The sequence below is a fragment of the Acartia tonsa genome, chromosome 5 (genome assembly GCF_053477335.1).
Source record: "Acartia tonsa isolate MP-2025a chromosome 5, ASM5347733v1, whole genome shotgun sequence".
NCBI classification, from domain to species: Eukaryota; Metazoa; Arthropoda; class Copepoda; order Calanoida; family Acartiidae; genus Acartia; species Acartia tonsa.
The window spans coordinates 29,521,247-29,544,981 of NC_137264.1; the positions used below are offsets into that span (position 1 = coordinate 29,521,247).

The window sequence follows — 23,735 nt, forward strand, 5'->3', positions numbered from 1 at the left end:
TATATTCCCTGAAGAGAAGAATCCGATCAGTTCAGTGGTTACCGAAATCTTAAGGGATGGACAGACAGACAGGCAGACGAACAGACAGACAGACGGACAGACATCATTCTACTTTGTATCATAGATAGATAAAATGAAAAATATCCTTTCTTAAATGTGTAAACATTCTAAGTAATAATACGGCCGGACTGTTCCTCCATTGTGTTTTCATTGTTCCAATTTACTAATTAGAGATCTAGATATATTATATCTCTTAGCCAGGATGAAAAATTACATAATACTCATAAATTCTGTATAGTAAAACTGATACCCACGCAACGCCCAGGATAATGTTCTCAAATAAACAAACAAAAAAATTTGACATCTTAAGCAGATACAAATTTTTAGCTTTTAAATGAGTGTTTTATTGGTTGCTAATAGGAATGTAAGCTGAAATAAGTTTCTTTAACTATAAGATTCTTTTAAAAGCTTTTAATAAGTTAAGCTTTAATGTGCTTTCTAGCAATAGCTAGACAAAAAAGTAAATTTTTTAATTTTCGAATTTTTTTTGCAAAAAATCAAAAAAAAACTTAAGCTTCATAAAAAAAATTTGCATGATAAGAAATAGACAATACCATTATCTTATGGGGGAAGGGGCATAAAAAACGTTTAGATGTTGGGGGCGGGGGTCTGGACAGACAGGACAAGAATGACAGAGAAACAGGACAGAATATTCCATCTGATGACATCTTTATGCAAATTTAAACATTTTTGCTTATTCACTACAGATACACAACACAAGTATTCTTTTCTTAGCAAAAAATTCTAAATGTTGAGCATAGAACAATTATATAGAATTCATTTAGGTTTTATTATGACATTCATGACAATAATCTAAAATTTATTTTTTTAAATGTTCAATGTTCAGTTTTTACTTCATAGTCTATTCAAAACATTTAAAATGCTAAGAAATACGTGTTTTACTTTTATTTATTAACATTTTAATTGGAACTGATGATCTATTTATTAGTGGAACAATTGTATTTCATAGATAAAATGAGAAAAAAAATAAGTTGTGTTTATATGCATATGTATATAATATATTCAAAGTAGTGAATAATAAATTAATTTTTATTGACAGATATTGAAACATTTTAAAAAATAAAATTAAGTAAAATGTATTTTTGTTATTAACTCAATATAGCTTTGCTATATTTTTCGTTGTTTCTTGATATAGCTGCGCTCTTTAAAGACTTGCTTATCCTTGTTATATTTGCCATGTTGATATTCTGTACGAATATCAGATACTAGAAATATGATGTGTGTTTAGCCATAGCAGCAGGGATAGGACAAAATTAGTACATAAATCACCTCCCCCCTCCAACAACTCAGAAAATATTGTAGCTTTGGAAAGGGTTTAGGATTAACAATGTAGAGACTATAGTAAAAAAAATTACTTTTAATCAAATATCCTTACTCCAGATATATCTGAACATCCGGGAGAAAAAAGGTTTGAATCCCCCACCCCCTTTTTATTTTTATTTAAGAAACTTAAACTACTGAATGCCTAATTAATATCTTTTAGCATAGTGTTTTAGTCTAAATTAAATATTCAAAATGCCAAATGCCAAATGGGGGGGGGGGGAGGTTGTTGTGTGTTTCACTAGCGATAAATGGGATAATACCAAGTTTGTTTATGATAAAGCTGTTTGGTTTAGTTTTACACACTTGTTAAATATTTCACGCAAAGAATGCAAATGAGTTCAGATCAAGATATGTATACCAAAGGTAAGGAAATAGGCCACAAAAACACCGGTAAACACCAAACAGCTAAGACCAAAGTAAATTTAAATTTTTAGGTAGCACAGAAACAGCAAGAGACAAACATTTTAAAAAATACATTTCATGGAACTTAGGTTGTGCTTTCCAATCTATTTCACGACCACCGACAAACGTATATCTAGCCCCCGGCAAGGGGTTTCTAACCCTGAAGGGCTCTTTTAACCCTTTCTTATCCTAACCAAACATAACATAAGAGATACAATATAGGAAACCACCTTTAAAGTTAATAAATCTATAAATATAAAGCATGTGTTAAATTAAAATTTGAAACCTTTGGGTAAAAATTATTTAGATATGAAACCAAAGGCTAATTTATAATTCTGTCAATAGGTTTTAGCATAGACAAATGAGTCTTATTATTCATAATCTTTTCTAACCTTCATATAAGTTTTTAATTCTTCCTTTTAGCAGCAGAGACATGTACAATTAGGCTCTTTTCGATCTGTTCTTTTTGTAAGGCTTCCTAGCTTTGTTTTGTTCTATATACTCAAGGACCTAATAATTACACAAATAAAAATCTATGAAAAGAAGCAAGTGACAATTTCAAAAATCTGTATTTTTCAGGCAAAAATCTGTAATGTTTTTACTAATGTCTATGTTTATATTTGTTTGGAACTGTATTTAGATTTTATGAGCTTGTTGACCAACGGGTTTTAGCAATAGGCCTTTAAAATCCAGGCAATATAAGTAATGTAAGATATCCCTACAATTCAAGTTTTCACATTCAATTCAAAAATTATATCAGAAATACAGATGTACAGGCTCTAAGAATAACATTAAATCATACGAAAGGAATAGCTAAAATATGGTGCAAAAGTTATCACGCCCCCTTGGTTAAGTTAAGGGGTGTATGAATGGGGTGTGATGAGCATACAAAAGAGCTCAGGAGAAGGGATGTCTTTGATTTTCGTTAGAGGAGTGTTGACCTGAACCTTCACCACCTTCAGCACACCAATCCACTTTCTCTTTATTCCTGAGTAAGGCTAGTCAAAGTTAAAATTATGTTAAAAGCTTTTAGGGTTGTCTATAAACTAAGTATTTGTTGCCGAACTTTTTTACGGTAAAATGTTTCAAAATGAAATAATATCAATAACACCCTCTCCTCCCCCCTTCCAGACATATTTGTGGAGTTGAAAAAAAATATTTTCATATAACTTAATCCTCCTCCAGACTTTATTTTTAATATTAAATTATAACATAAGCCCAAAAGATTGGAGGGTGTTTTATTTGTGTACTACTAACCAGTAAGAAAGATTTTCTTTCATTACATTGATTACTTAGTTAATGAAAAGAATAGGATACATTTTAGGTTAGACATTCTAATGCTTGTTTAATTACATTAAAAAATGATGTTTAAACTGTTTTTTTTAACAAGTTGCTAATGTGTTAGGCTTTATTTATGCCCTAAGTTAATTTCCTTTTACAGCATGCTTTTAAAACTTTATATAAAATTGCAATAAAAATATTTTCTGTTAAATCATAATTCACGAAAGTAATTTTGTAATAAAGGGTTAATTAAATTTAAAATGCGCATCACAGGACATTTCAAAATTTAAATGCAATTCATTCAGTTTCTGTCCCCCTGGGGTTTTATCAAAACAGCAACTATTTTAACTTTGAAATTGAGGCTACGGTAGCTTTTTAAAAGAGATAAAGACAAAAAAATATCGTTTATAAAAAGAAATCACAAGAAGGTACTATGTTTTTTTACGTTCTTACAAAAAGTTCATTTTAACCACTATATAATTTCTTAATCAAGTATTTAGTTTTTTTACAACTTTTGCGGGAAGGTATGAACCCTTGGGCAGAGTTATCTTAATTTTCCGCACGGGCTGGCTCTCTGTTAAACCTAAGATTTCAATCAGTGTCATTCATATTAACCACGAGTACAGGGATAGCACAATCAACAGTTAAATCCTCCCAATTCTCTAGATTCTACCTTTCGCCGGTGTGAAATTTTGGGTGTTGAAAGGGTTGTAGATTAATTAAACCATGCGTGTCCTTTTCCTCCCTGATATCAGCAGATTACCTCTAGGTAGACAGAGGGACAGTTTTTCTGAGAAAAATAATTCTTTTGTAAAAGTCCAAGCAAAGATTTGAGTAAGATATTACTCGTAGCCTCGTAGACATAAGGAAGTGTACCTATCGCTAACAAACAAAATATGAAAAATAACATTTCGATTATTTTAAAATAAAATTTGCAACATTTAGCAGATATAGTCTATAAATCTTAACATTTGACAATTTTAACACAAACTTAATTAGATTTTAAGCTTTATAATTTTAAGATTCAATAACGATTAAGAAAGTAATAGTCACATATGGTATATCACACTTTTATTTTATAATAGCTACGCTCCAATGAAAGGTTCTGTCTATATCTTTTATGTTTGTTTATTGTTTACTATTTTACTGAAGATATATACCTTTTCTGGTCATTTGAATCATGAGATTCACTGTCTCTCTTTGTCATTTCGTCTCCCCACACATTCTCCATCTCTCTCTCTCGTACGACAATTATCCTTATTTTGCCAGTGAACACTCCCTACCGATGAAGGAAGATGTCCATCATAACTATTTTCGGTTCGATTCGCCCCATCTCTTTATGCATTCCCCTTTGAACTGGATTTTTCTGGATTATATATTCCAAAACTTGATAGCGATAATGTGTTTATACAAGTGCGCCAATGTTTTTTTTTATAAAATTGTTAAAAAATGACATCTGTTTGGTTTTCCTTTGCAATTAAGCTTTTTTTTAGGTACAGGGAAGGTTTTTAACTATTTTGGGAGAGCGTATCTCTACCCTCCCAATTTAAAATCACACCCCCAAATTTTTTCTGAATATTTCTTATTAAAACTCAGTTAAAAAGTAGAAGGGCGGTTGACTTATCACCCTCCCACCTTAAGAACACCTAGAGGCTTCTTGGGGGCGTCCGTTGCCCCTAGTCTTTCTTAAAATAAAAGCTATGTCTTGCATTTTTTTCAATTAGGTGTTTGATCACGAATTTCATATGTTAAAAATATTTTTCTTATTTAATTGTTATCCTAATAAGATAAAAGTTATGCTTGAAAATTGTTTTAATAGCTATTATTATATGTTGCATTTTTAGATAAACGTGAGAATTGCGTTCAGAATTTGCGTCATTTGCGTCATTTCAATTTTCAGATTTTTATTACCCGTCATCCTCCCTACCACACCCCCTTCCCAACTATTTTGAGGGGGAAGGAAAAGTAATAGTGATAATTCTTCTATGTTAGGTTGGGTTAAATTGGGATCAAGAAAATCTCTTATGGTATATCCTTCACAAGAAATTTAGAAAAAACTTTTGGTAAATGAGGGGTTGTTTTAATCAAAATATTTATTTAAGAAAATAAGCTGTTTTATAAACTTAATCAAAAATGTATGTTTTAATAATTCAGCTACTATGCTCTTTTTTGAGAACTTATTTGACTAACGAACAGACAAAAATACATCAAAATACTTTAGCATAATAGATTGTGCTGTAAACATGAATTGATAAAAAAATAAATAAAAAGTTTTATCATCATAAAATACAAATAATCGGAAATTCCATTTATATTCATTTAAATTTCTACTTATTTAAAGGATATAAGGCTAACAGGATTTTATTTGATGCTATTATAACGTTAACATAGTCTGTCAGTCTGTCTGTATGACGCATATATTATACATATATTAAAACTACTAGATCAAATGTTGAGCATCCTACTTTCCCTGTGGTGGTTTTAGGCCATTTTTCTTTAAACTGCGATTAATTTGAATTTATATTCAGGAGAAAAACCGTATACCTGTCAGTGGCCAGAGTGCAACAATCAATTCGCCAGGTAAATTTTTTTTTTCGTATTTCCCTTGTTTTATTTTTTTATTTTAAGGATTGCCTGTAAAATTTAAAATTAGATTATAAGAATGTATATTAAAATAAATGAATGATAGATTTTTCTATCTCATTTTTGGATCCCAGATATCAATTTATCTGTATTTGTCCTGTCCCTTCCAAATATGCCTCTCATATTTACTTTTCGTCTTAAATATTCATACCTGAATATTAAAAATCTTTTGTTACCAACTTACCATAATTCATAGTGAAAATTCTCAAGGATTGGACTTATGACTGCGTGTGCGATGAGCATTCCCAAAGCTTTTCAAATTTGCATAAACTAAAGATTTAATAAAATTACAATGATAGATATACCACAATTTGTTATCACATTTAATTAATTGACCAACATTATGTTCAGAATAATATAAACATTTATGTTAATAAAGTGAACATTAAGTTGGAAGGTTTTAAAAAAGGCTCGGTAGCCGCTCATTTTTTTAGCGGATTTGTTGATAATTTTTAAAAGGACAACGATATTTTTTTTACTGATAGACGGCTAAGCTATTGCTACAAATTGATAAATTTGAGACCCTAGCTTGTTGAAATACTTGCGTTGGAACTTGGCTGTGGAAGCGGCTGCTGAGTCCTGGATTTTACCATTTTAATCTCAGCTGGATAAATTTGATAAAAATTCCTAGGAATTTCAATAAGATAAAAGGTATCATTTAAAAATAGAGGAATATCTTACAATTGCATCAGCATTGTTTACTTTGATTACTCCAGAATGGAATAATTTAAAAGAAATTACATTTTTGACTGGTAAAAAGAAACAATTCAAAAATATGTATTTTTAATCTATGGTAAAGATTTCCTTTCTTAAATTTATTCATCTGTGTTATTAGTATAACAGATGAGGCTATTTCTTACTTGAATTTGAAATAAACCTTTCAAATGAAATTTATCACTCAAACTTTTTATTCTAATCAACTCAACTCTAAGGTGAGAAGAGTATAAACAGCCAGGAATCTAAAGTGATGCGACAATGGCAAATAAATTGATATACATCCCCAATGATGCTACACAAATGAACCCCTTCTGTATATATTATTTAGTGGTTGAAACATTCAGACAATCAACTTAATTAATCAAAATTCAATAAAAGTACCCAAAGTTTTTTAGCTAACGAATAAGAAAATGGTATTGTAAAACTCTGGGAAATAGTGCTATAAACAGCCCAATGTCCCGTCCCTCCCTGCCAAACAGCGCAGCATTCTTTACAATGTTATCTTTCACCAATCGCAGGAGAAAATTTACTGTAAATTCCTTATTTAATGACGGATCTAAAATGTTAAAAAAGCTAAGTAAATTATTTCAATGGCATGCATACCAATTAATTTTTAGAAATTAAAGCTGCTTCACTACTTATGGATATAATAATACATCTTTTTTATAAACTTTTTCAACTACCAATAGCCAAAAAAATCACTAGTTATATAGTTTTAGTTAACTTAATGAATTTCAAAGTAAAAAAATACCATTAAAACAACATTTAGAAATGACATGACGAATTTATGTTTAAGAAACATATTTGTAAGGAAGACAATTTGATGTCTGTCTGTCTGACTGCCTCAATCAGAATTTATACTTTTAACATATGCATAATAAAACAAAAACGAATTTATTGAAAAGCAAAAAAAATTAAGAAAACATAACAATGTATTTGTCACAAATAAAAAGACTTCAGCATTCAAATTAAAGTTTAAAATGGAAACATTATGTAGTAAAAAGAAATCAAAAGTAAAAAAGTGTAATTACAGAGAAGTTTTGCTGTCATGAAATCTGTAAGATGTATGTAATACAAGGAGGAAAAAATTTACAATTTATATTTACATAAATTGTAAGAGGGGACAGGGAGGGGAGGGAGGATGGATATCAAGGGAAATTAGAAGAAAAGAATTTAGAGAAAAAAGGAAGCATAAAGATAGTGTAAAATCATAAGATTAAAAAAAAAAATTTTGATGAGAGTATTTTTAATTCTAGGTGTCGGCAGGCATTCTACAATAAGAGTTGCTTTAAGCACTTTTATTTTCGTCGTTAAAAATGTTTTTATTTGCTCTTATTACAGTTAACTCTTCTTTTTTCATTGTTTGATATACTTATGAATAAAATTGTTTAAATACATTTTTATATCTATCTTTAGTGACAATGTTTAAACGTCAGGGAAGAAGTTTATTCATAGTGCAAATCATTTGGCAGTTACAAGCTAAACTTTTTAGCAGGAAATTTTTAATGCAATTTTTGTATGAATACTAGAGTTTTTCACAATTCTTTAGTTTTGGAAAAACTGCAAATTGGTTGTTTACAATTGCTAAAAGTGGACGCTTTCACACAATGAAACCGCTTCCCCCACCCTAATTTTTGAAGAAAAAAATAATAAAAGAAGGGAAGGAGGGGTTAATTTTCTACATTTATTACTTTGTTTGTTAATAACATTTTTTACTTTAGGTTAGGTTATATTTATAGGCACTACAGTGTTAGAGCCTCCCGCAGGGGCTATGTATAGGGGAGAAAACCACTCCTTCTTATTTCAAAAGTTATGGCTAGGGATGGGGGGTTATTGTTGCTCAACCGGTGTTTTGTGATTCATTTTCAACTTCATTTTATTAAATGGACTATATCAAAGTAGAGTTTGGTAAAAAATATTTCATAGAATACATTTGCATATATGTATTTTTCCTTTAATTTTTGCAACCATCTAATAAATACAATTCATTACAACGCAGCCAAATTTGGGGAAAAGTTTTTAGTTGATATCAGTTTTATTTGTCTCTAAACCTTGGATAGTTTCACATTGTTTTTTTTTTGGATCCAATGAATTTTAATTATTAATAATATGAAGAAAACCCAAGTAAACGTTTGTGTTGTTATTGTATTAACAAAAGACTATTCATATCCTGTTACTTAATGCAGCTTGGAAGTCATGGTAGTCAAATGTGTGTTAAATGTTGGTTATAATATCGACGTTAATTAGGGTTCTTATAATCATAAATACTTTCATCAAATGCTTCATAATCGATGAATATCTAATTATATTGTTTTGCTTTTGTTCTTTTAGTATTCTTAAATTTTCAAAATTTATCATAATTTTTTTCAGTCAATTGTACTTTCTTCAAAGTTTCTTTTCTTTTATATTATTGCAAACAAAATCAACTAAAATATTTTTTTTATTATTTATAACAAAATAAATTTTTTTAACATTTTTTTCTTTTTCAGATCTGACGAGCTGACCCGCCATTACCGGAAGCACACCGGAGCCAAGCCGTTCAAGTGCAAAGTCTGCGACAGAAGTTTTGCCCGCAGCGATCACCTAGCACTACACATGAAGCGTCACATGCCCAAACATGTTAAATTATCATAAATAATATGTTATATGCAACATATTATTATAAACACAGAATAATTCAATATTAATAATATTTGAATGTATAAACAAATGTCATGTTCGCATCCTAGACATCTTATATGGGTTCTAGAAACAGTTGATAATTAAAATCACTGAAAGTTTGAACCAGGGCTGGAGTTTACTGAAGCTATGGGAATGAAAACAAATTAGAAACCCAACTCCTAATCTAATCACTCAGAAAGACATGATTTGCATACGTCTGTATGTACAAATACACACACATACACACGCGGGAATGGTGGACATTATATTATCATATATGCAAAAATTAACTGATTTCACGTTCAGTGATTTAAATTGATGATTCTGATTAAATATAAAGTCCCGCGTCCAATCACGTCTAGCTGAGCCAAGCAAGGTCGCCTGTGTGTATGTGATTGGATAAAGAATATATAGTACCTTTAAACAAGTTATTTTCATGATTAAACTAGCAATCAATACAGTTATTTCAGCAATGAATTTATGCATAAAAAGTTAAAACTAAACATTTATTAATTAGATAATTATCGAAAGTTAATGTGTAATGCTAAAAAGTGCCACTTACAAAAATGTATCATATTATAGTTTTTAAACTGTTTTACTATACTAAAAATTCGTCTAGTCCTAAATTTACTCTGTTATGATAAAAATGATATAAAATAGAAATGCAATTATAAATAATCTGATAATCTAAAATCCATCTGTAATTTTAACATAGTCAAAAAAAAAACCTCGAGTGATCAAATGTACTTTTTAGTACTTGCAGAAATTTTTTTGTACTTTTTTGTAACAAATTGTACAATTTAATAAAAAAAACATACTTAAAGCTACATATTTAAATTCTAAACTTATTTCTTCTAAATCCTAAATTCATATTGAATTTTAAAAAAATATGTTATCGAAACTTAAAATAACTTTGCCCTTTCTTTATCTTTATTTTTACAATTTACGTTTTATTATCTATAGTCTTAACTAGCTTCTTTTTGTTTGAAATTTAGAGCTCGGTAGCCGCCAGATAACCGCTAATAAGCCACCACTGACGTTTGACTGCTCAAAATATATCTCTTAATTAATGATTTGCCTATTAAGAATCGGTCATAAATTACTGTTTTCAACATTAAAGCATAAGTGAGCTAAGAGGGGCGTAGGGGGTGTCAACTCCTCTCTAAAGTAAGAAATTGGATAGGACTGCCTTCCCCTTTTTTCACCCCATCGGAAATTTAACTCCCCTAGTGAATACCTGTGCTGTGCACGCCACTGCATTTAAATAAATTTCATCGCGGCTTGTTTGTGTCTTAATGGCAACTTTGAAGCTCTTGTATATATCAACACATTAGAAGCTCTAGTCCCCCTCTCATAAAAAAAAAACTGGCTGATTTGATAAATAAATGCTTTAATTCATCGCCAAAAAGTTAGTCCTTAAAATGTTTATTTTTTTATATCCATGTATTATACAGTACCTTATTATCAAATTATATTAAACTTTTTCAAAATAAAAAAAAATAAAAAAGTTGAATGTAATTTATAAAAATCCTGAAGTAAAATAATTACATATATGCAATTTCCTATTACTAAATGTAACTAATCATAAGTAACAAAGACCAATATTTGATTTTAAACCTTTCTAAATCTGCCATAATATGAAACCTTTCATCCTTGTTTTACTCTTTTAGAAATATTTTTTAATATACATTTTTTTTCTCAAAAATATATTTTCTCCTTACCTATAACTTTTTATCAATTCTCTAATAAAATTATCGGATAAAGTCGAAAATAAAGAGAAAAGTCTTTTTAGACTGCTACTGGACAAACGGCTGACTGCAAGACCTTAAAAAATAAAAAATAAAATGGACAAAAAAAGCACAGGAAGATCGGGGCTGAGGAAAATGCGCGTTTAGTCTTCTTTGTTGCGTTTTTTTTTTATCTGCTGTGCACACACTTTGATTTATTTGATCTGAACAATTCTCCATTATTTTCTGGCACTGCTGGGCCGGGGCTAATTCTATGGTAGAGTAGAGTGTGCGGCTAGCCGATTATCCGTTAGCAGCCTGTTTTGAAGAAAAAAAACTTATTTAATAATTTAGACTTAATCCGACAAATCGTTGCTACAATGCCCTGAAAACCTTCCACTTCCACTAGCAAACCTCATCATGACAACTGACGGTGCCATAGTTTGAAACTTGAGTTGGCATATAATAAATACATAACTATAGAGTAGCTGCGCTACTTCATTTTTTATAATATGTATAATTAAACTATTATAAATATGAACTTTATTTTACTTTACTTCTCTATAATTGGATCAAAACTAAAATATTATATTATAAAGTGCAAACTTTTTTTTTTGATTTTTTATAATTAAACGTTAAAAAAAACATCGAATTTATTCTATAAAACTATTATTTCTTGCCATTTAAATTAATCTTATATACATAATTTTAAACCTATGTAGTCAGTCATTCTTGCATTTAATCAAAATATGTTATTTTTTCATAAATTTTATTAATATTTTTATTCATTATCTATTACAATTTTGAGGCATCAATTATCAAGAGAAATGTGATTATTTTAGATATATATTAATCCAAGTATCGAGGATCCTTAGAAACACTAAAAATGCCTAGCTTCTTTCAAATTAATATTAGAAGACCAAATTGAAATTTAAAAAAAAGAATAAGGAAATTTTCAAATGTCTCGATACTTTGATTTCAATACCTAGAATGACCCTTCCCTTATCAATTTATAAAATTTTCAGCAATAAGAAAAAAAAATATTTATAAACAATTAAATTTTATGCAACAAAGTCAATATGCAACAAATCAAAAGTCTTATTTTACGGCTCAATTAAACAAATAATGTAATAATATTATTTTTACTAAATTAACATTATTATTTCTATAGCAGTTGTGAACGCGAAATCAGTTTTTTTTCAGCATAAATATTTTAAATTTGATTTCGTGGTCGCAACTATATAATGCTCATTAAAATTGTACATTCTATAATAAAAATTGGTGATTTTGAAAACCAATTAACATGTGATCTTCTTTAATATATAGATATACACACATAACTGCAGCTTTAAAATATTTTGTATTTTTTTTATAAAAACATATTGTATCATGAAAAAAACAAAGATAATAAATAATTATAAAATTAAGTTTGTTTTTAAATATAAATGAAATTGAATGGTATCATAAATGTAAAAGACTTAAATTTTTCTTTTAAAATTGCTCCTTTTTTACATAGTAGCAACTACTTAACTTTTGTCTATTTTTTAATTTTATCAAATGTCTTATTTATTGGTTTGTTAAATTTTTAAATTTTGATTACTTTTTTTTTCATCGAGTATGCTTTTAGCTTGTTACAGTTGCGCAACTTGTGAACATAATCGTCCTTTAAACTCCTTTATTCGGTTAAGATATGAAGATTTTGAAGATTCAAGTCACTGTATGTTCACTATGGGGTTCTTAATGTATTAAGTTGAACTGATAAGAGTCAATTTATAAGACAAAGTAGAACGATGTCTGTATGTCCGTCTGAAGCTTAAGATCTCAGTAAACACTGAACTGATTGGGCTCTACTCTTTAGGGAATATACATAATGGCCCTTTTTGGATTTAAGTTTGAAAAGAAAATTTTTTTTTTGGAGGGGTGGGCCACCCCCCCCCCCCCCCAAAAAAAAAAAAAAAAATTAGGTTGATTAAACCTCTTGGGGCTAGGGGCGAAGCCGCTAGTACATTATAAAGAAACACACCCTCAGAACATTTCAGTAAAAATAGAATCACAACCTGGCAAAACTAGGAAAACCTAAACGAAATTATTTGGGTATAGTCCTTTTCGTGACATCGCCTCTTAAGGGACTCTTCGTCGTATTTTCGCAGTCGCTTTTCCCCTATTTCTAGCCCCTGCAGGGGGCTCTAACCCTATGGGGAAAAATGCCTTATATCAAAGCTACTTTACAACTTTTTTTGTCCATCCATCAATTTTTATTTTTCTGTGCTTCGCTACTAATGGATTTATTTCTTTATAACGGGACTCGGCAGCCGTCAGTCGTCTTTGAGATTATGGGAAACAACCTTTCACAATTTTAAAAGTCAGCTGGAAGTATAAACCTGCTAAAAAATATTGCAATTCCTTTTTTCAATAAAAATTCAAAGCATTGAAACGGAATCAGTTTGAATTTATTATTAAAGGCTGACTGACGGCTGCCGAGGAAATCTTTAAAACCCAAAAAGTCTATGGTGTCTTTGAAGTAAACTTTATACTTCCCTGAGCACAGAATGTTTTATTTTATTATTTACATTTCTCTTGCTTGCCAGGGACTATGTTAAAGAATCTGCAAAGTGATTAGCAACATTTTCATTTTAGGCAGCTACAGGGTGCGCCACATATCCTCGGACATTTTCTAAATTGTAAACAAATGAACATAAAATCGTCAATTTTAAAGATTTTATTAAATTTTAAAAACTGGGAAGCAAACTAGGTATATGACTATTAGGTTATTGATTAAAATCGCCGCCAGCATCAATCATCGCCTTTACCCGCCTCCTCAACCGCCGGCAGGCCCAGGTCAAAATGTACCTGTCCAAGATGGCGAAGTTCTCCTTGATAGTGGCAATGGGGGAGGTCTTTGTGGTATGGGCACGTCTATTGGTGCATGCTTCAAAGTAGCCTTAGGCCCAAAAGTCCATTGAATTAAGATCAGGCTGCTGGGAGGCCCCATTTCCTTAGGAATGTGAGTAACCGCAGGATCCTAATTCACCCAACTTTCAAGCTACCATTTGACACGGAGGCCTTTATTTAGACCACAGTTGAGCTAGAACGACGTTCTATACCTTTTTAGAAATGGCATGAAGATTCAAATAGGGTTGTCAGCGCAATCCATAGTCTAAAATAAGTTTTTAAGTTCCATATGGGTCTCTTAAGTCGAGAACCGAGAAATTTTCACGATTTTACACGATTTTTGACGTTTTTGACATCTCTAAATCTGTCACGTTTCACTTTGCCGGAGTACTACAGCCAAGCCATTTTAGATAGAGAGCTCTAGTCTTTTCTAGTGTCTTACTTATGTATCTAACAGTATCCCCAGCAAGTTGCACAACTCTACCTCATCTACAGATGGGCTGAGGTCCGATATTAGGCCCTAGTCGAGAATCCAGATTATACCACCGGCGCAACTCGAATCTGCCTTGTTGAACATAAGCGCGGCCAGCTCGGAGTACGAGCCCATCTTCGTCCAAAGATTTTTTTGTGCTTAAAGGTCATTACCTAAGGTTTTTATAGTCGGGTTAAACGTCCTGATTGGTCAAGTAGTTTTGACGCTATGGCCGTTTAAAGAATGTCCGAGGATATGTGGCGCACCCTGTATTGGTTCGTAAGGCTGTTAATTTCCTCTTGGGGGTTAATGGGTAGTACCCTAACCCTGCATAGCTACCCAGTTCCCAATATAACGTAACCTTAGGCCCGATGTAGGAAACAAACATACTAAAAATCACAGCCTTAAAGTCACATGTCTAGGCAAGTTTTCTTTAATATTTCAAACAAATTTCCCAATTTTTAAGTATTTTAGATATAATGGAGCAAAATAATTTCGCGGATTTTCTCAATAAGGGCCCAATAAAAAATTTTGATTTACCTTTCCCAGTATACTTTAGGGCTGTTCAGACTGTTTTCATTTTAGCCTACCCGTGGTTTTTCTTATTTTCAATTTATTTCAAAGTAAGGGTAGTGTTTTGTGTTCGCCCAATATTACTTTAGAGACTTTTTTAAATGTTCGAAATATTTTTGAATTTTAATCCCTGTTTAAGCTCCCCATAAACCACTATAAAAAAAACACAGACATTAGCCCTCCCCCCCCCCCTTTCTATTTTATCCCTTTTAAAATTGTAGAGACCCCCCACAGGGAATCTGTCATTTTTTGTGTAATTTTGTTTTGTAAAGTATTGTTATCATGTACTTGTGGATGTACACACTTATATCATAAGCATTTGAATTAAGTACCCTTTGAGCGCTTACTAGCAAAGTATAGCCATACAAAATTTACTAATTTGTACAAATCATTCTATAATGATATTGATTCCCATATATATAGGGTTTTAGCACTACTTTTTTATTTAGCACCAGCATAGCCTTAAAAGTTTAGTGTGTCAAATCCTATAGTAGTTATTTCTCTAATCGTATTATAAACAGCCGAAGACATGGGCTAAAAAAACTGGTTTAATCTTATATTTGTACATTTTTGTATTCGTAGAAAACTGGATATAATACGATTCTAAACATAATTTTTCAGTATGGCTAAGAACTTGTTCTAATCCAACGGATATAATCAGTTTCGAGGCGATATTGGAGATGTTTTAGGCCAGCCCAGTTGTCATTCTAAAAAGCGTTGGTCAATGTATTCTGTTTTAATAATTTTGCGGTTTTTAATATTTTATAGAAGGCCAAATCCTGTAAGATTTCTTAGGCTAGCCTATAGGGTTTCTATAGCCTTACAAAGATATAAAAGAATTTAGGAAACCCTAACTAACGAACTTGTGTTAAATTTTTCATTAGGGAGGCAAAACCTGCAGTGCAGTTTATATAAGTAAAGTATATCAAACTATTTCTTTTAACACAGACTTTAGAATTCTATAATTAGAGTGTGTTAAGCCTGCTGTTTTGTTAAAAGATGTACAGTTTTTTAGTTAACATATTTTTTTCTAATTGGAGAATGCGATTTTGATAATCTTTAATATATCTATATTCTAATTTTGGCGATGATATTAAAGTGTTATTGTGAAGAATTGATATCACACCCCCCATTACTACCCTCTCTTCATGGTCATTTCAATTGAACATTTCTTTCAGCTTCTAATAAGATGTGAAAGTTATAATTATTCTGAAAAATAAGCAAAGTAATCCTTATACCAAAGTATCTCGCTAATCGCTGAACCGGACGGGTGCTCCTTAACATGGTAGCTTCTCATAGGTCCTAGGAATGTTTATAACTATTTAGGGGAGGGTAACACCCCCCTCCCAAGAGAAATTACAAAAAATAAATTTTTTTTTTAAATATTCTATTTTTGCGTAGAGACTTGAACGCAACATAGAAAAACAATTCTTTAAATTAGATATTTGAAATAGAACAAAAACATTTAAATAGCCACTAGAGGCCTCTAGGGGCGTAGTTGCTAGTGTTAATAAAAGCAAGAATTTTTGTGCTTTTCAAGTAGGGCAGATTCACTGTAAAACGTGAAATAGAGTTAAACATTGTATTTTTTTTTAGTGATTTGATTCAGGAATATTATATATAAAAGTATCTAATTTGAAAATCTTTAAGACAGTTGTCAGGTATAACTGGCACCAAAAGTATTAGGTAAATGGAGCGTTGTTTAAACTCTAACCAGTTAATTTTTCACTGAGTCTACCGTTTTTCGTACATTACCAAATGCTTTAAAAGTTTAATGATAAAGTGTTTTAATTTTGATATTTTTTCACAGGAATTTAACGCTGAATAACAGCAAAACGGTGTTAAATTTTTTAACTGGAAAACATTACATTATGTGTTGTTTTAAATATAAAGTTTCTCCCTCCCCCGCCTATATTTTATCTATGACAAAAATGTGTTTAATCGCATAAAACCTGTTTATTTTTCAAACCTTTATGTACAGTGTATATTATGTTATTAAAATAATTGCCTATCCACAAAGAAATCAAGATTTCGATGAGCTTGAATTTCTAAGCATAGCAGAAATTTAGAGATATATAAATTTGCATATATAACGGAAATCTCTTTACTGAATTTGAAATCGTTTTAAACATTGAAGTCTAAACTCTGCAGTAACTACACAGTAAGAGATATAAGTTTTCCGTGATATTAATTAAGGGGATTGATTTGAAATCTGCATCAAATTTTAAGGATTTTTTATAAAATTCGTTTTTTGTATAATTCTTTATCTAAAAGCGGAAATACAAATTAAGTTAATTAATTTTGGCATCCGTGATTGGTGGATTTAAAAAATCTTCGCTCTGATTGGATGTCATACATCATTCAACCAATTAGAGCGCAGGTAGTTTAAAATCCAACTATCCTATTGGTCAAAATTAATTAACTTAAAATGTATTTCCGCTTTTAGATAAAGAATTATACAAAAAACGAATTTTATAAAAAATCCTTAAAATTTGATGCAGATTTCAAATCTACTCCCTACATTAAAATTCCGGAAAACTTATATCTCTTACTACACAGTCCAGATATTGCGGTATTTACACAGTCTAGACTTTACAGTATTTACAAGTCAACATTTTGCAGTATTTATACAGTCTCTGCTTTGAAGTATGTACACAATCCAGATTTTGCAGTATTTAAAGTCTGTTAGGTATTTATATGTTTATTTGGCCATAACCCTGTCAAACATGCTTTCAAAACATACATTTCTCGACCTTAGACACTGAAACAGTTCCTTTATAAGCCCAAGAAATCAGTTTTGTAATATCTATATCTACTATACAAAAAAACAGACTTTATACAGTCCGGGCATTAAGTGTACACAGTCCAAATATTGCAGTATTTACAGTCTAGACTTTGCAGTATCTACACAGTATGGATTCTGCGTTATTTATACAGACCAGACTTTGCAGCATTTACACAGTCTAGACTTTGCAGTATCTACACAGTCTAGATTCTATACAGACTATTCTTTGAAGAACATAAACGGTCCAGATTTTGCAGTCTAGGCTTTTTTTAGTACCTTTACAGTCCAGATTCTGTAAATTTACACAGTCCAGACTTTAGACAATATAATGATACTGTAAACATAGAAGATACTGGGTAGATTTGAAAATATTAAAACTAAAAAATATTAATTTTTTTTCCAAACTTGACCTTCCCTTTATTCTAATCAGCTGGACATGAATAAAGTCATTATCATTAATTAATGTTTATGGTTACTTCAGAAAAGAGTAAGAAGGAGAAAGAGAGAAAGAAAGAAAAGAGAGAGAAAGAGAGGGAACTAGAGAGAGAATCAAAGTGAGGGTTACTTAACAACTTTTCATTTATTTATAGCAGGAGTTTATAATTGAAATTTTAGATGTATTTTTTAAAACCTTCGTTTATTGGCATTTTTAGACTTAATACTAGGAGAAAAATATTTTATTTTACATCCTGAAATCTTCACACACAAAAAATATACTTTACTAAGTAAAGTCGTTTGATATAAATGGTAATTTAGTGATAGGTTGAATTAGATTATGTAGCTGATTTTCCGAAGCTTTTTTACTCTACGACAAATAAGAGCATAGCTTGAAATAAATGAGTTTATCTGATAACCAAGGGCCTTTTTTATTTGTAGCTTTTGTACAATGCTTGTCCCATAACCTCAATGCTGTATACCCTATGACCTAGTCTAATGTTTGTTCCATTGCTTAGTTATCTTCAAGTAAAATCATTATGCATTGGCGGACTTTAAACCATTGCATTGAGTAAATTTAAAGAGTTTTTTTTGTTAATTTTTATATAAACTTTTTTTTTCAGTTACCAATGTTATATATTTCTGTCTTTTTTAATTGGAAAACTTCCTTAGAATGAATAAAACTTTTTAAAAAGTAATCGTTACTTTCAAAGGACAGGCGGACAGAAAAACTAGACATACAGATGGAAAGACATACAGGTAGATAAACAGACAGATAGAACAGTCAAATAGATGGATAGAAATATAAATATATGGACTACTGTCTACTCTAGTACTAGTTACTCATGTGAGCAGCATGTTTAATTAAATAATCGCTGATCAACTCTCATGACTTTTAAGCATAAGAAAATTTCAATATTATCTCGTTAAGATTAACCAGATATTCAAGAGAGACTCTCAATCTTTAATAATATAAAAAATATATCCAAACACATGTTATGTCGCACAGAAAAAAAGTATTTTTTGGCAAATAAAGTCAATAAATTTTGTAGGGGGAGAAAGTCACTCAAAAATCATCCACGTAACTCATAAAAATAAGGGAGATGAGAGGAGAAGTTGGAAAGAAAACCCCTAAAAAAGAGTTGGGTAATCCCTCATTTTATGATGTCACTTGGATAATTTTTGAGTGACTTTTTCCCCCTCTATAATTTTGAAAAACTTTTTTCTTTCTAAAGCTAGGCTTTATCTATAATACAAAGTAGAACGATGTCTATCTGTTTGTCTGTGTGTCTGTTTGTCTGTTTGTCTGTTTGTTTGTAGCGAAGGATCTCGGTAACCGCTGAACCGATCGGGTTCTCCTTTACAGAGTAGCTTCTCATAGGTCCCGGGAAGGTTTATAACTATTTTCTTGGGGGGGTGGGACACCCCGAATCCCCCCCCCAAAAAATTAAGAATACCCCCCTCAAAATTTATTTTTTCTTTTTAAAACTAAAATTAAAATTGTGGGGTCGACTACCCCCCCCAAAAAAAAAAAAAATTTCTCCCCCCCAAAAATTGTTTTATTTTATTTTTTCTTTTAAATCTAAAATATGAAAAATTGGTTTGATTAAACCTCTTAGGGCAAAGCCCCTAGAGGCTAGGGGCGAAACCGCGAGTTATAATAAAGACAAGTCAAATATAAGTATGTCTTTAAAAAGTATCCTCCATTAAAGCAATTTTGTAACAGATTTATATACAATTATGTTTAGCCTTACAAATTTTTATACTGCTCATTAAGTTTTGACACTATACGCGTGCTAATGTTCATTTGTCATACCTTTTGATTTTAGAGCTTCACTTTTATGGATTATGTTTTAATTGTCTTCAATAAATTTCAATTCATAAACCGGCATAAATGAATATTTGAAAGCCAATCTTCTCGAGTAATTTGCTAGACAAACATAAGTTATAGAGTAGATACGATAATTGGTGTTTAATTTTAAAGCTAAAAGACAGAAGCTACCTTTTATCTCTAGCTCATGTTTTTAGATTATACAATATATAATACTTATACATAATACGTATTTCATTCTTTTGTTGGTGAGCACAAAAAGTTCATTTACTGGGTGTAATGAGATTTATATATGCGTACCATCTCTATAATACAGTTACTATGGATCAGTACGTCTATTAAATTTAAATCTTCATTTTATAAACTGTGCGAATTCATGTCTCTCTGCAAGGACGTCAAAGCTTTTACATTATTTTTTTGGGTGGGGGGGGGTATAATAGGGAGGATTATTCAAGTTGGATGTGGGGGAATTTCGCGTGCCAAAAAATTAAACTCCTTAAAAAAATTTGGCGACATAATAATACATACTACTCTAATCAGTTACATAATTTAACCTACGATAAAATAAGCATCAAAGATTTATGTTTTGCTTTCAAATTTTGGTTTGTGGACCATATGCGATTGGTAGAAACCGCCAAACATATAATAACACTCAGAAAACACTCATTCACTTAAAATAAAGGAGAGCAATATATCTACGAAGGTGAATATTCTTGTTAAAGTACAGTCGTAAATAAATAAGAATGGGATGAAACCAATTTACTCAGCTTTTCAATTTTTAATTACTTATTTGTTCAGCAAAAATTTAGTAATATTGATTTGAAAGGTTAACAAGTACTGAAAATGTACTAGCGGCAGTGCGACTATCATTTATGATATCTATATTATGTATCTGTATTAGCATAAAACTATCCTAAATAGTCTAAAAGCTTTAATGAAATAGCCTAAAACCATTACAAAACCAATTTTACTGTGTAAAAATAAGATTATAGTTGTCAAGTCAATATAAACATTTATTAATAAGAATTAAAATACCCTTTTTATTTAGTATAATTTTGAAATAAAATATGCATTCGAGGTCAGCTATGAGTACTCAGGTAACACAGTGCGTATGAAGGTGCTTTCACTTTTGTGTCAGAACCTAAATTGAGAAATAGTGCATTTCATTACCCTAGGTTAGGTAACTTCATTTCACTTTTCAACAAAATCTAGAATTCAGCCGTTTTTGAGAAAATTAGATTTGAAAATTTTAAGTTCAATTTTCATCCACTAGGAGTTACCGCATAATCATGACAAGAAAAGCAAAGATTATTTATTTAAAATTTTGAACAAATTTGCTTTTATAAAGTTCTTCATAAAACCACTCCTTAAGTGAGTTGATTCATGGCCATTCTTATCAGTTGCTTTGCTAAGGTCACGGAAATTCAGCCTTAAATAAATCATATATAGAGAGGTTTTATGACAGACTTTATAAAAGCAAAGTTTTAGATTTTATGAAATGAAGTTACCTAACTTAGGGTAATTAAATGCACTATGTCCCAATTTAGGTTCTGACACAAAAGTCAAAGCACCTTCAAACGCACTGTGGTAATCGACTTTAACATTAATATTGACAGAATTCTTCTTGATATAAAAATATATTAGATATAGTAACTAACTATTTCTTGGATAAGTATTATTTTTGTTGTAAAATTCAGCACAGTGTAGTTAATTGGTAATGGGGTTCTTTATATTTTTCAAACTTCCACTGTCTTCTCCATCCTGTACAGTAACTCATCCTTTAATCATTAAATTTAAATATAAGCTCAATAATTCTAAAATGAATCAAATACGTGCATATTAAATTGTGAGGAAGCGCACAATAAAACCTTTACCTTATATACAGATACAAATTGTGTGATTTTCTATGCGGGGGGGGGGAGGATTATTTCTTTTGGGGCTTGCATGCAAAACCCTGAGATTATTTTTGTAGAGACTGACTACACATTCACACCACAAACCTCTTGTCGCACGCCCTACAAGAGTGAATCATTGAATGAAGACTTAATAATATTATTATTATTACTATTGTATATAAATAAATTCATAGGTTGCAATGCAGGGCGTTAAGATTTAGCGCAGCCAATTTACACAAAATTTTTAAGTATATTTTATAAGCATCATTGTATACTTATTTAAGACTAGGGAATCTACAAAAATAAAGAACTAGCGGTTACGCCCCCTAGAGGTCTCTAGGGGCGCTTGAAGAGGAAGGAATTGAATTTAATTACCCAATTTTTAATTTTAGATTTAAAAAGAAAAAGTAAAAAAAAAACTTTTTTGGTTTGGGTATTTTTTTGGTAGGGCGATTTCTCTTGGAAGGGGGTGGTGCCCTCACCCAATAATGTTATAAAACTTCCCAGGACCTATGAGAAGCTACCCTGCAAATGAGAATCTGATCGGTTCAGTGGTTAACGAAACTCTACGGTACACATACAATCAAACACACAGACAAACTTACAGACAAACAGACAGAAATCTTGTTACTTTATTATAAGGACTAGCGGCTACGCCCCCCTAGAAGCCTCTAGGGGCTCTTAAGGAAGGATGTTGGAAAGTCGACCTCATCCCATTTTAAATTTGAGTTCAAAAGAGAGAAAAAATATTTGGGAGGGGGAGGGGGTTGAGTACACCCTTCCCAAAAATAGTTTAAAACCTTCCCATGACCTATAAGAAGCTTCACTGTAAAGGAGAGCAATATCGGTTCAGCGGTTAGCGAGATCCTTCGGGACAGACAAAAAAACGCTTACTACTTTATATAATAGGATAGCAGAAAAACAATTCTTATATGTTTGTTTAATGAACTAACGGTCAGGGTAAGTTGTAGTTCATTTAAACATTACAAAACTTTTTCATGTTTCTTAGACTTCCGTTATTTGGATCTTAATGAACAAGCATGCTGTTGTTGTTTTAAAAATGTGGGTTTCAACTTTGAATAAAGTGGTCTAGTAATCCTGAGTTCACCCCATGAAATGTTCAGAAAAGGAATGAAATCATTAAAGAGCATGACTCGTCCCGATACAATACATTTAGAATAGAAACATGCGGGGCTCGGCAGCCGCTCCTGCATTGAATGCATAGCTTCATATCTGTACCCGCATAAACAGAGTTTACTTAGTTTAAGTATATCCGTATCAATTTGCAGCCGAGCCGCTATTTATCATAAAAGCAGCCACAGCTAATCTAATAAAAAAAAGGACGGCTGGAAGGCCTTGAAAGTGTGTATTAATAAATATAAAACTATAGCTCTTATATGGAGCATTTAATTCAAAATGATTGATCTAAATTGTTTTTTAACATGAATTAAACCTTTATGTTTAATTAAAAATCATGCAATAAATAGACACCCAATTCTTTAAAGTAGTAAAATTTTGTTTCAAAGCTTCGCTTTTATTGATTGTTTTATTTAAGTCTTGAAATGTATTTAGGCTATTTTCTGACCCTTCCCGTTCTCTTTGAATGTCCCTGGATGCTAGGTGCGCATCGCTAATCTTTTAAAAAATTGATACTAATTGGACAAAAAACTCAATATGCTTACAATGAACGTACATATTTTCTCATTTCTACAATTTTATCAGTTACGTGAAAGCATAGGCGTCCAAGGGGGGGGGTAATGGGCCATTTGGCACCCCCAAACGATTTTGGGGGTGCCGTAGGCACCCCCAAAATTTTGTGAACAATACCCCCCCCAAAAAAAAATTACCCCTTCCTTGGGGGTGCCGTAGGCACCCCCAACGATTTTGGGGGGGGGTATTTACCCCCCCCAAACCATTTTGGGGGGGTTAATACTCCCCCCAAAATAGAAAATCTTTAACAAAAAAAATTTTTGCGCGCTTCGCGCGCATTTTTAATACTAAATTTTTTATTAAATTT

The 23,735-nt window shown here is 31.1% G+C and overlaps 1 protein-coding gene across 3 annotated transcripts in view; it reads left to right on the top strand.

Moving 5' to 3' along the window:
• LOC145319241 (uncharacterized) overlaps positions 1-12,262 on the top strand; it is a 109,380-nt gene extending 97,118 nt beyond the window's left edge. For all 3 annotated transcript variants that reach the window (XM_080161245.1, XM_080161247.1, XM_080161246.1), the window contains 2 exons: positions 5,616-5,667; positions 8,937-12,262. In XM_080161245.1, the coding sequence (XP_080017371.1) occupies positions 5,616-5,667; positions 8,937-9,081 (197 nt within the window). In that variant the 3' untranslated portion in view covers positions 9,082-12,262. The remainder of the gene's footprint in view (positions 1-5,615; positions 5,668-8,936) is intronic.
• The last annotated feature ends 11,473 nt before the right edge of the window (positions 12,263-23,735 follow it).